The sequence below is a fragment of the Podarcis melisellensis genome (assembly GCF_964234715.1).
Source record: "Podarcis melisellensis genome assembly, chromosome: 4".
Taxonomy (NCBI): Eukaryota; Metazoa; Chordata; class Lepidosauria; order Squamata; family Lacertidae; genus Podarcis; species Podarcis melisellensis.
In genome coordinates this window covers 41,465,572-41,478,347 of record NC_138531.1, presented here as the reverse complement: position 1 = coordinate 41,478,347, position 12,776 = coordinate 41,465,572, and the positions used below count along the sequence as shown (strand labels likewise).

The window sequence follows — 12,776 nt, the reverse complement described above, 5'->3', positions numbered from 1 at the left end:
GCCTTTATGCAGTCAGGTGCAAAATAGAGAAGGAGAGAGGTACTGTAAACAGAAGCTGTAGATCTGATCTGATCTCCTCATCTCACCCTCAACTTCTTTTCTCCCCTCATTGCACCACTACAGCTTTCTCATCTCTATTAGGAGGCTTCTGCCAGCCCACCTAAGCATCCTCCTTCTATTCAGGGCCAGCCAGCAGCTGACATGATCCTTGCCTTCAAGGGCTCTTAGGCTTCAAGCTTATCCAAGCTTACCTGGAATATGTGTCACTGAACTCAAACGAATATGAAAAAATATGTATTATCAAGATGAATTCTATAACATCTCATATATTCTCACAAGAGTATTTCACTGACATTAAAATAATAAGATTTTAAATTATGTTGTTCAAATATGTGTGGGGAAATTCCTCAAAAGCTAGGGTTGAGTTTCAATTATTTCCCTGCTGCTTCACTCTGGGAATCACATTGCAATAGTATCATGCATGGTCTTATAAAATTGAGAAGAAGTTGGCAATTTGTTCCTAACTGCCAATTTGTGACACTGGTAATAAACCATCAACAAGAATTCTCAAATATTAACCACATAACCTGCATTGTGTAGAATGATGGGGAATAATAAGGACAATTTACATTTTAATAACATCTATAAATATATTCAATAATTTCTGTAAATGTATATTAAAACACAATTAAATGTACAATTTGTGTGTGAGGTCACTTACCTCTCCTGCTATCTCTTTTTGTCTTGGTGGGATCTTCATAATCCCCTACCCAGTTATATTCTACTGGCATAGATATAGGTCTTAGCTTGCCTGCAACAAAATATATAAAAGTGTTTGACTTCAAAATAATTGTAATGAAGTTACAAAATTAGATTAATGTATTTACACTTTCTTCATGTGATACGAAAGTAATTTATGATGAGTAGGCTTCTTGTAACTTAATGGTTTTGGAATTATTTTCCTATGTGCATACAAGAAAAAAAGTTTCCCCCTCTAAATAGACCTATCAATCTGAATTCTTCTAAAATATTGTTAACCTGATCTAACTCTTCACATTATAATAACTAACATTAGGGTAATCATAAAATGATTTAGCATTCAATAAAACTGGCCAAAAGCATACATCCGCAGGATTTACTGTGTAAGCTCTCCAATGAAAGCAAAAGATTGCGTCTTTTCCAGCAATAAATTAGATACAAAATGGCAGTAGGAGTAACCCAATGTCCTGGAAAAATTACTGCGGAATATCATGTTTAAAAAGGCTGAATAATTGATCACCAACAGTATCTATAACATGGAAATCCCTAATTCAGTCTGTAAGACTGAACAATTGTATGTGAGATTCTGTGGACAGACATACAATATGGCGGAGACTGCATACCTATGGTTACAGTATTAGCCTCTATGTCCATGTGAGGTCTATATGCACAAGAACCATTATTTAAGCAAACATGGTGTCTTCAAAAAGAACTGCTGGTATTCTTTATATCAATTAGCCTATCCCTAGGCCTCATGTGTTTATAGAACTGATGATGCCATGGCTACAACAGGCAACAATTTCAGAGAAGCAGGGCTGACCTTCTAAGATGCAAGTGGAAGGCAAAGAGATAGCCAAGATTTAAAGTAATAAGGAATAAGATGGGAGAGTAATGTACATTTTAGGATATATAAATATGACCGCAAACGTTATTTTCTTTTCAATCTGGCAGCAATTTTATTTTAAAATTTGTATCTGGATTAAAAATTAATACAAAATTTTCTATGCAAATAAGAAAAGACTTCCAGCTTTTTATAAAGCTAAAGGACCATATTAGCTTTATTGTTGTGAAAACTGTAAATAACAGCTGCCACAATTCTTTATGTGTGTTCCAGGTAAAAACTGACAGATTATCAGATATTGTAGTATTCCTTCAATCTAATTATCTGTGCTCTAGACCAGTGGCGTAGCGTGGGTTGTCAGCACCCGGGGCAAGGCAAGTAATTTGCGCCCCCTAACCCGTGGATTTGCGCCCCCTAACCCCCAGATGTTGCGCCCCCTAACCCTAACCCCCAGATGTTGCACCCGGTGCGGCCGGCCCCCCCTGCACCCCCCACACTATGCCACTGCTCTAGACTTAAAGGAGTCACATTTAAAAGTCAAGTGAATTAAAAAATGATTTTGCTTTCAGTTTTGCCATTTCAGAATTGAAGATTAAATTGTGGTGAACTGAAAATGTAAAAAACAATGAAAAAAAGCTTTTACTTAAATAACAGCTATATAGATAAAATGGTATCATTCAAGGAAAGAAGAAGTCTGAAAGGGTAATTTATAGAGTACAGAAAAACACTCTGTACAAAATAATCAAGAGGACCAAAAACCAAAATCAAAATAGAAAAGTGGGCATGTGTATGTGTGGAACAGAAGGGATGGGAGAAAAATCAGGAAAGAAAAGAGGAGGTGAAGAAGCTGATCTGCAAAGTAGGCTGAGGCTCATAGCATGAGCCTCATATTGACTGTTAAGGCCAAATGACTGTGCTGGCATTTGGCTATTTCAGGAGGGGTTGAATAACTGTCTTGTGAAAGCCAGGGCTGGATGTAATACACAATGCAGTAAAGCACAGCATAATGTGAGAAGAAATATGTGGTGCATGAACTCTAATGGATACAAACAAATGTATGTTCCAGGAGAAAACTATGTAAGAGCTATGAAGGATTATGTTTTCATTATAAGTGAGTACCGTACCATAGGTTGGAGTGCTCTCTCTCCTTCCAGAGCTACTTGTTCTTCCCTTTTCATATTCATAACAGTATAAAACAGCATCTTCTTCAACCACATTAAAACGCTTTCGGTATTCTTGGTCCAGAAAGGAATTTGGAGATTCAGATCCCTTGTGCACTGGTTTTCCCACTAAGTGTCTTCCGATATCATCACATGGAAGATTCCCCTTTTCATCCCTTTGAGGGAAAAAATAAATTTGGATGCATTCTGATAGCCACATGAAGGAGAAAGTAAGTAGCACTGTGCATAATGGTGGTTTTGCCTACCTCATGGCAATTGTCACAAGTCTTAGTCTTGGATGGAGGAATGGCTATAATCTCCACTTGCCCCTTTAATGCTAGGGCATGCTGTTAAAGGGTCCGGGGGGAGTTGCTTATGTCCTTATTATCATTATTATTATTATGTCCAGTTGGGGGCCAGGACTGATAGCACTCCCCCAGACAGTGATTCCTGTGGGGATCCCCCTATTTGATGTAAGACTTAGGAACCCCCGTGGTCGGATTGACCTGGTGTCACTTCTGGCAGATGGGCCAAAAGTAATGCCTAAGCCTCAAGCCTAAGCCAAACCTTTTTCATCTGTATTCAAAAAGTTGTGGCCTGTTTCCATCCAAAAAGCCAATCTATGGTGTCCTTTATTTTACTTGGAGGGTCAGGGGCAGAAGAGGCCTGGCACCTTGGCCTGCAAACAATAGCTGCTATAATTTGTACAAAATGAAGTGGCAGAATTCTAAACTATATGAGAAATCTATTCAAAACTAGCATGAACAATTTGAGTATCCAGTACCAAGGAAATATTGCTATACTCCTTTAAGTCTCTGAAACTCCATTTTTGGTATGCCCCCCCCCCAAAAAAACCTGTAAGGACAGGAAACAGTATCACTAAAAATGGGTGAGATTTCTTCTTCCATCAGTAACTTTCCCTGTAAAGGCTATATGAATCACACATAGACTGCCATGTCTATGAGTGGGTGACAGCTGGTCTGTGGATCTTGGTTTGTGGATCTCCTCTTTATATTGCAAAGTTTGTAATCTGGTAGCAGAAGTTTGCAATTTCACACCTTCCCCCACCCCGCTTCCCAAAAAAGGATGTAGTTTCACTTTGTTATGAGGGCAATTTCAAATTATCAGGAAGATCGACGATGAGAATTCACCTGGGAATATAAGGCTCTGCTGGAGGAGGAGGTATGTAGAGGTCCTGAAGTGCTGAACTGTCTCTCTTGGTCGGTGTGCTTATAGTACTGGATGGTGTTGCCACACTGCTTGTAGGACTTCTAGGTACAAGAGGCTGGTTAAAACAAAATATAAAGAATTAAATGCATACGTGATTATCACTGAATCGCTTTCATGTTTTTATTATCACAGTAATTTAAATCTAAATGTTTATGCACCAGAAAATGCAATGTTTGCATAGCTGACCTCTTTGTGAGTTGCATGGATAAAAGTATTCTATGTCATCCAGGGAATATATACTGGTGACATTACAAGGATTGTTTCAATCCACCCCTTTCCCCAACTACTAGGTGCCTACATATTGCAAATATCCTAAGCTACAACATAGATAAATCATTTTCCTAGAGTTTAATATAAATTGCATCACACAGACAGAGCTGAAATATCTCTTTCTGGATATATTCGCAATGTTGCATGTTTTGGTCCCTAGCTTCACAGAAGTCACAGAAGTCTTCAATGTTTTTACCAAGGGGTGTCCCTTAAAACACCACATTTTAAACCCTATATCCTTGTTTAGCTATAGTACTTGCTGGGGGGGAGGGAGTCTACCCACTTCTAGTTGTCATAGCATGTAATAACTCTAATTTCCAGGATAGTTAATTTGTTTTTATTTTAACTGGAATATTAAAAGAAAGCAGATACATTTTTATGTTTGCCAAACAATGGACTTGTTTTGTGATTTTTCTGGTAACTAATGCATTTAAAAACAACTTAGGACTTGCATCTACAGTAGCAATCACGTTGTGTTTAACCTATAGCAGAATAGCAGGGCACAAATATTTCATTTTGGGGTTTCAGGGATAGAGGGCATAGTAGATAATGCTTTGTAAGAAGGGAGGGACCTTTGTAACAAGAAATGAATAAATTGTGACAGGGAACTGGGACTTTACTGTAAATACTAATCATGACACCTTTGTAGGGTACAGAGACTGAAATATGAGGTCTGCAAAATCCAGCAAGATATGCTTGGTAGTACAGTGAGATGTAATGTGATGGAAAGACACACACAAAAATGGAATAGATATACATCAACATGAACATTAAAAATGGACATAGATTCAAAATCTGAAGGAGAAATAAGAGCTCCCTCTCAATTCTGGAAATCTGGCTTAAGGAGAAAGATGTCTGGAGTACCTACTAAAATAGAAGATATTATTCTGGATCCAAAACAATATACAGAGTAGCAAAGCTTCAATTTTAAGAGCAGGAGTGAAAAATGTCTACCATAAGCAGCAAAACATCTCTTGAATCCCAATAATCTTGACTGAAAGGCACAGCATTAGCAAATAGATAATCACCACTGAAAAATTGAGGCAAGCATAAATACTGTTTCTCATTCAGAAGTCATTTTCAGTAATTACAGAATGGCAGGTTATGGCTGTCCTGCTGTGGTTCAGGTTGATAGCATCACTTCAAAGGTGCTAGCAGAAAAAAATCCACGTTATTTGATTTCTAGATTTTAATAATCTTGGTTAGCAACCTTTTGAATCTTCATGAATAAGGCTTCCCCATTATCATTCAAATGTAGGCTGAAATGTGCCATGCTCGATTCATTATGACACCCAAAGGTGGCTTCAACATTCCATAACAGAAATTATTAAGTTAGTTTCAGTGTTTGCAAGGCATGGGGTTCCTCAGTTGCCACTGCTTCTAAATTAAGATATGAACATTCCAAAGTAGTGATGCACTAATGAAAGAAGATTGTTATCTGACAAGAAGCTACCTGAGCACCATTTGCCAACATATGGAATTCCAAAGTATGTTCAAGTTATACGTTTTTCAAAAGGTTCACAACAAACAAGCCAATTTCAATCAGATGGTTCTTTTCATGGTTACTGCCATCTTATTCTTCAGATGCAGTATTATTAAGGCAATATTCAAGATGGAAACAAAAGCAGTAGCTGATATTGTAAATATGAGCTCAATGTTGCATGAACAGGTGAATTCCAACAAGGTGTTCCATTTTGTAGAGTACAATTTTCTGAGTAATATAACCTTCTCAATTTTTAACCTTCCCATGCATTCCTAGAAAATGGCATGACATGATACACACTTTATAGTTCAGATTTTGTAAAATTTCAGTCACGCAATTAAGAAACACTAATTTCAAGTAGTTTTAATTTATTAAATCACAAATAGTAATTCAGATTTCAATGGTTTTCCATTTTTTTTTAAAAAAAAGGTCCAGAGGCTGCAGTCCTATGCACACTTTCCTGGGAGAGAGTCCCATTGAATTTAGCTGAATTTAATTTTGAGTAGAAATATTTCCGAATGCACTCAAAAATTAACATTAAAAACATTATGTCTAGTATATTTTTGTACAAGATATAAAACAAGTGAAAACAAATTTGCCTGATGAGTCTGTCTGTTTCTGGGTCAGAAACTATACAGTGATTACTAGATTACACTCAATCTGATTGTCACAGCAACCCAGAAACCTTGTCTATGCAGTGCAGCATCACATCTCCCTCAAGGATGGTTTGCTCTCCCCACCATGGGTTGTGATTGAGAGGAAGTTGATGTGCAACTGTTTAGGTATGTTTCTCAGCCTTCAGGCAGAAAGACTGGCTCATGTCTACTAGCATTTATATTACAGCCAGGAGTTTTCAAACAGTAAAACACAGATTTCACAATTGCATATCCTCACCATAGCTGCTAGCACACAGCTGGCAGTACATAGATTTTTAATAGCAGCAAGAGTCCTAAAGACTCATGGTAAGATGAAAACAAAGATACTCCACTGTGTGTGAAAAAGGGAGCATTGAAATGTCAGGAGCAAAATCATATACAAATACAACTTGTTGCTAAAATACAGCAATTGTATAATATAGAGAAACAATTGCTAGGAAAATTGCATGGTCCCCAATAGCTTCAAATTCTGGTATGGGCCTTGATTGGGTGAATATGTGGCACCTGAATGTCTTGCATAGTTCTCCTTCTCACAGGTTTTGCTTTATTTGAATTTGAATAAGCTCTGCAGAGTAGACTTGTTCCCTAACATGTTCATTCTATTTGCATCTCCTAAGGCAGCCAGCAAGTTCTCAATTTTTATTTTAATAACAGTGAAGATACAGTTGCATGCCAGGCACATTGTGATGGCCTTCCCTAGGCCAGGTAGAAGGTGAATAATGACCAGGATACAGGATTGGGTGAAAATAGGCTGGAACTTTTATTGATCACAGTGAGGTAAGCAGGATTGGCATGGCATGGGGTCAGGGTCTGTCATCCTGTAAGATTTCTGATCTGAAAACACCATCCCAGAACCCCTACTAGGGAATTCCTTGGAAGTTGACCCAGCACGGTGCACAACTTGCAGCTGGAATCCTGCTGGTAACCTGAGATGTGTGACACCAGACCCAGCTCACCCATGCTCAGGCCAGGAGCTGGTGCACCTCCTAAAAACCCTTATGTTCAGATCCTACCCAATGCCATTGCTGCTCAAGATGTAACAAATAGATTTGTGGAAGACACCTGTCAGGGAACTGACATCTAAAGCGCCGCAGGTGCAAAGGCTCCCTGAGGTTGAGAGAGCAGTAGCAGCGGAAGAGGGAACCAGTAGAGGGCGAGCAAGAACTCCAAGGGAAAGTGAGTCGGAGGGATGGCTCAGAGACGCTTCAAGCGAAACCAGTGGGGAGGTCTCAGGACCTCCTATAGGGACACCCACACCTCGACGGAAACTGTCACGCCGAGAAGCCAGACGACGTGTTTCCGTTAAGGAGCTTTTATGTTGGAAACGTTTCCGAAAGCAGCCACTTTCGGATTCTACTAGTGATTGACGCAGCCATGCTGGAGGGGCTCCGTCACAGGCAGAGGTTTGAAAACCTGATCAAACTCTGAGGGACTTGCATTTTACGCACAAGCAGCTCATCGTCCCATCATAACACCTAAACACCTGCTATCCACTGAGAGAAAAGTGAAAACCTTTCAATGGAAGGCCCATTGTGGTTAAAAGTAAAATTCCTTTCTGGCCCTGCAAACCAGCAACCACTCATGCCTCAGTGGGAGTCTCTAAAACTGAGGCAGTGAGACTTGGAAAATTCAGCCCCAAAAAGAGAAAGGCTGAGTCTGAGGGCAACCGGCATTTTAAAAAGGCCCAATGCCCCTCTCCCTAGATCTTACCCAGCCATTTGATATGCAGAAGCCCTGTGAGATTTGTCTGTGTTATCTTGGCTGACTCACAGGAAGAAAGTTTGACCTGTCCTAATATGCAGGGAACTTGGCTATAGAAATACCCCACAATTTGAGTTATGTTTGCAAAACACATGAACTAAACACATAGAAACAACTTACGTGGAAGCAACAAGTATTTCGGCTAGTTATATACCAAATAATTTCTAATTCATGGTACTGGTTAAATGGCATCACGTGTAATTTATTATGAATCTACATTGATTTATTGCAAACTTTATGTAAACATTTTAACTTGAAAAAAGCTTGAAATAATCCATTCAAACATTAAAGCTTCTCAAGTTTCCTTGTAATCACGAGTTTTACACATAAAAGGTCCAACAGAGCATCCTTGAATTATAATCTGTTGGAAATGGCGGATGGCTTATAAGTCTCTCTATGAACATACATTGACATTTGATATGTTTACACATCTGGAGCATCCTGGGGGACTGAACCTATAGACACCCAGTGAGACTTTTGCAGTAAAAGTCCCCTTTGCACAAAAAGCCAAGACTTACAACAAAGTGAGAAGGGTGCACTGCTAACTCTTGCTACAACTAGAGATGCAAGGAGAAGTCACTCCACCCTGCATGAATAAGCAATGGAGCAGGACCACAAACAATGACTAGGACTCCCCAACACCCTTTATCTTTCACTTTCCCCGAGATACACAGAGCACTCAAAACACCAATGAATGGAATGTCTTGCTCTACTGCAGCACTAGGGAACATGTAAGCACTTTGAATTGGTCTGGAAACAGACTGGCAACCAGTGCAGCTATTTTAAAACAAAGGTCACACAAGATCTAAACAGAACCCCAGCCAGTAATCTGTCCACTGCATTTTGGACCAATTGAAATTTCTGACTTGTCTTCAAAGGCAGCCTCACATAAATCACATTGCAATAATCCAATTTGGAAGTTACCAGAGTTTGGAGTGCTGTGGCCAAGTCATCTCTGTCCAAAACGGCCATAGCTGGTAAACCAGCCAAAGCAGAAAAAGGGGCTCTAGTTACCAAGGCCACCTGAGACCCAGGAACACCCCAAGCTGCAAACATGCTCCTTCCAGAGGCGTGCAACCCCATCCATATCAGGCTGCCTCCCCACCACTCACACATGAAACCCCTTTTCAAGATTCAGCTTCATTTTACTGTCTCACATCCAATCCATCACCACCTCCAGTTATCAGTCAAATATCTCAGCTCTCTCTCCTGATTCAGATGGAATAAAAAGGTAAAGGGACTCCCGACCATTAGGTCCAGTCGCGCTCATCTCACTTTACTGGCCGAAGGATCCGGGGTACAGCTTCCGGGTCATGTGGCCAGAATGACCACATGCTGGCGAAACCAGAGCAGAGCACAGAAATGCTGTTTACCTTCCCGCTGGGGCGGTACCTATTTATCTACTTGCACGGGAGCTCACTCCATCACAGGGATTCAAACCACTAACCTTCTGATCAGCAAGCCCTAGGCTCTGTGGTTTAGACCACAGCGCCACCCGCGTCCCATTTCAGATGGAAAAGAGAGCTGCATATTGATGGTACTGCATCTCAAATCTCCTGATGGTGCCTCCGAGAGGTGTCAAAAAAGAGATATTTGACACTAGGTGATAGTTGCTTTAAGATTTTTGAGTCCAGGTAAGTAAGGAGTACACCACTACCTTCTTCAAGGCAGGTGGCACCTGCCCTGCTCCAGTGAAGTATTAATCATTTGCTGGACTCACCCAGTAAACTCCCTACAGCTAGCTGTAATAAACCAATATGGATAAGGGTCAACCCTGCTTTGCAGAGGTCTTCCAATATGCTGGCAAGAAATTTTATTACCAAAACCAGTCCTCATCAAACACTGTTATGCAGTTACCACTGTTCAGGTCCAGGCAAGCATCTTGGTCACTGGACTTGATCATGTTTGTTATAGTTGTTACAATTTTGCGGTCCAGGGAGCATGTTACAGAACCATGGCATTCAGTTCTGGTGAAAACCCACACCCAGTCCCATCTCCACATTCCACAAAGAGGCATTCACTACCTCCTGGACTTAGCCAATTTCTTTCTGCTAGATGTTACAGGCCAAGAAGAGCAAGTAATATGTGGTTATGCTTTAGGCCTACTTATCTAAATACTTGTCCATATCCTTTGGCTTCAACAATTCAAAACCATGCAGCAAAAGAAGACTAGATCCTAGGTAGCTTTAATGAGCCAGGTAAGCCCCTGAACCAATGGATGAAACTCCTCAGTTGGGTGGTAATAGAGAAGTAGATGCCACCACCATAGGCTTGATAACAAATTCTTATTTGTGTTTGTTCAGATTCACACGTGGTTTTCCACCACTTGCACAGAAGTGGTCTTCTTGCCTGCTTCATAGTTCCTGCAACCCCCGGTAAAGGAAACTTTCCTTTTGTTTATACGGCTATTGGCTGTGCTGATTGAGCACAACTTTAGCCCTGGCGATAGCCCTAGTGCAGTGGCTATGAGGAACAGTGAGATCATAGGACTGTCCTGTCCATCATACAAGAAAGTTTCTGTGCTTAAAAAATATTTATTAATTAGCAAAAATCAAATGGGAGTAACAACAAAAAAATATACAGAATGTGTGACCCTTTAATGATAAAGATTGTATTTCTTCAAGGGAAATAGCACAGCAGAGAAACATTTCATTTAGCAAAAATCATTTCAGGTATCAGATTGCTCATATTGAATTAACAGCAGAACCTCAGCAGAACATGACAGTCACAGAATAATTTTAAAACTTCTAAACATGAAATGTTGTATGACTATAGGGACAAATTATAGGTTAGAATCAAAGGGATAATTATGGATAAACATTGAAAAACATATTTGTCTATTTAGAACTACACCATTGTTCACTTACATAAATGGAAACCTTATACACAGAATTAATATTCAGGGATCTCCCCCCCCCCCGGCTTCATTGTCTGTTGAAACAGCATTATATAGAGTACTAAATTAGTCCAAAGCACTTTTTAAAAGGAGTATTTTCCAGAAGGCAGAATAGTAGGTTCCCCAGCAGCAAACCCATCTTTGATTAAAGTTTACTAGTACTTAGCTTTGTGTGGCATCATTTACATTATTGGAAACTACCAAAACAGAACATCATTCCATGCCCACTACTTCCAAAAAGGGAAATAACAAGATTGGGAAATGAAACAAATATCACAAAAAGAGGGTGATAAAATATATATTTAAAACCTGGAAATGAAACATATTTTCAAAAAACAAAACACAGATAATTTTAAGCCAGGAGCTTTGAGAAAAATAATAGGCTTATTTCAATGCTCTGTTAAATAAAAACTATATAGAAGTTATGATTACCAAAACAATACAAAGGGTACGGTCAAATGATGATCCCTGTAAGAAGGGGGGGGGATCTAAAAATCATGTATAAATCATGAAATTTCAGTTTGTAAATTTTGTAAAACATATTAAGATTGCAATGAATATTTTAAACTTGAAAGACAATTTAAGAATATGCACAGCAAAACACTAAGGAACAGTAATATAATAATAATACTCTGGATTGTTCCAGAAAAAATATTTGGCTACTAATTTACTGTCCAAATATAACTATATTTACTTGCAAGTCCCACTGATTTCAAAAAAACAAATTCCACTTAATTATGTTTAGGATTGCTTTGAGACCATAGTACTTTCTGTGTCTAACCACTAATAGCATGCTGCAGTGAATCAAAGAGTAGTCACAGTTATGGTGCTATGTTATGTATGTCTACTCAGAAGGAAGTCCGACTATGTTCAATGGGATTTACCTTCTGAAAAGGATCACAGCCATATTCTGAATAATAAATCCCAATACTAAATTTCCACATTCCGCATAAATGACTGCTGGGTAGAATAAACAGTAAAATTTATTTACTTCACTCATTAAAAGTGTTTAAAAGCAGGATGCTATAAAAGAAGAGCGAATCATTGGTGAGTCACAGTTTTTGATATAATTCACGTACTCTACCTATATTATCTTAACTTGATAAATTAAGCACCATTTCACTATCCCTTAGAATGCACTAAAAACAATGCAAAATAAGTTTGTGTTCTTGTGGGAATCCACACATTCCAAAGTTTGAGAATGACATGTTCAAGTAAATTCTGCTTATAATCAAATTGTCTGGTACTGGTAAAAGAACTTTAAAATCATTACTAATTTTAAATGATTATCAGGCTGGCGCATGGGAGAGGGGGGCTTTGGTATTTCAAGAAATGTCCTCTGTATCTGGCTGCCTTAGCCTGGTGTCTCTCTTGTCCCCGCACCCCCAAAAAAGTTTTCAAAAGCTGCCTTATCTAATGTCCAGAGCATGAGGATTTGCAATACAATCATCATCTCCCTCTTGGTGGTATTTTAAAAGTTGTTCCTGGTCATAGAAACATACTAGTGTTTTACAAATGGGGAAGCAGACCCATTCTGTGAACTTGTGAGAATATCTCTCAACTATTCAAATGCAGCCCATTTACCATAATGGCTGCAAAATGACTATGGAAATGGTACCCCTGTTAGTATAAAGTTATGCTTATCTGAAAGTGTAGGAATGTTCTCCAGATCATTTGGAACAAGCATTTGTCCTATGTGTTTCAGAAGTGTAACGCATAT

The 12,776-nt window shown here is 39.1% G+C and overlaps 1 protein-coding gene across 5 annotated transcripts in view; it reads right to left on the bottom strand.

Annotated features, from left to right (window-relative positions):
• Nucleotides 1-12,776, bottom strand: part of CNKSR2 (connector enhancer of kinase suppressor of Ras 2) — a 240,891-nt gene that overhangs the window by 51,046 nt on the left and 177,069 nt on the right. For all 5 annotated transcript variants that reach the window (XM_081909170.1, XM_081909169.1, XM_081909171.1 and 2 more), the window contains 3 exons: nucleotides 3,912-4,045; nucleotides 2,725-2,936; nucleotides 722-811 (listed from right to left, as the gene is read on the bottom strand). In XM_081909170.1, coding sequence (XP_081765296.1) covers nucleotides 722-811; nucleotides 2,725-2,936; nucleotides 3,912-4,045 — 436 coding nt within the window. The remainder of the gene's footprint in view (nucleotides 1-721; nucleotides 812-2,724; nucleotides 2,937-3,911; nucleotides 4,046-12,776) is intronic.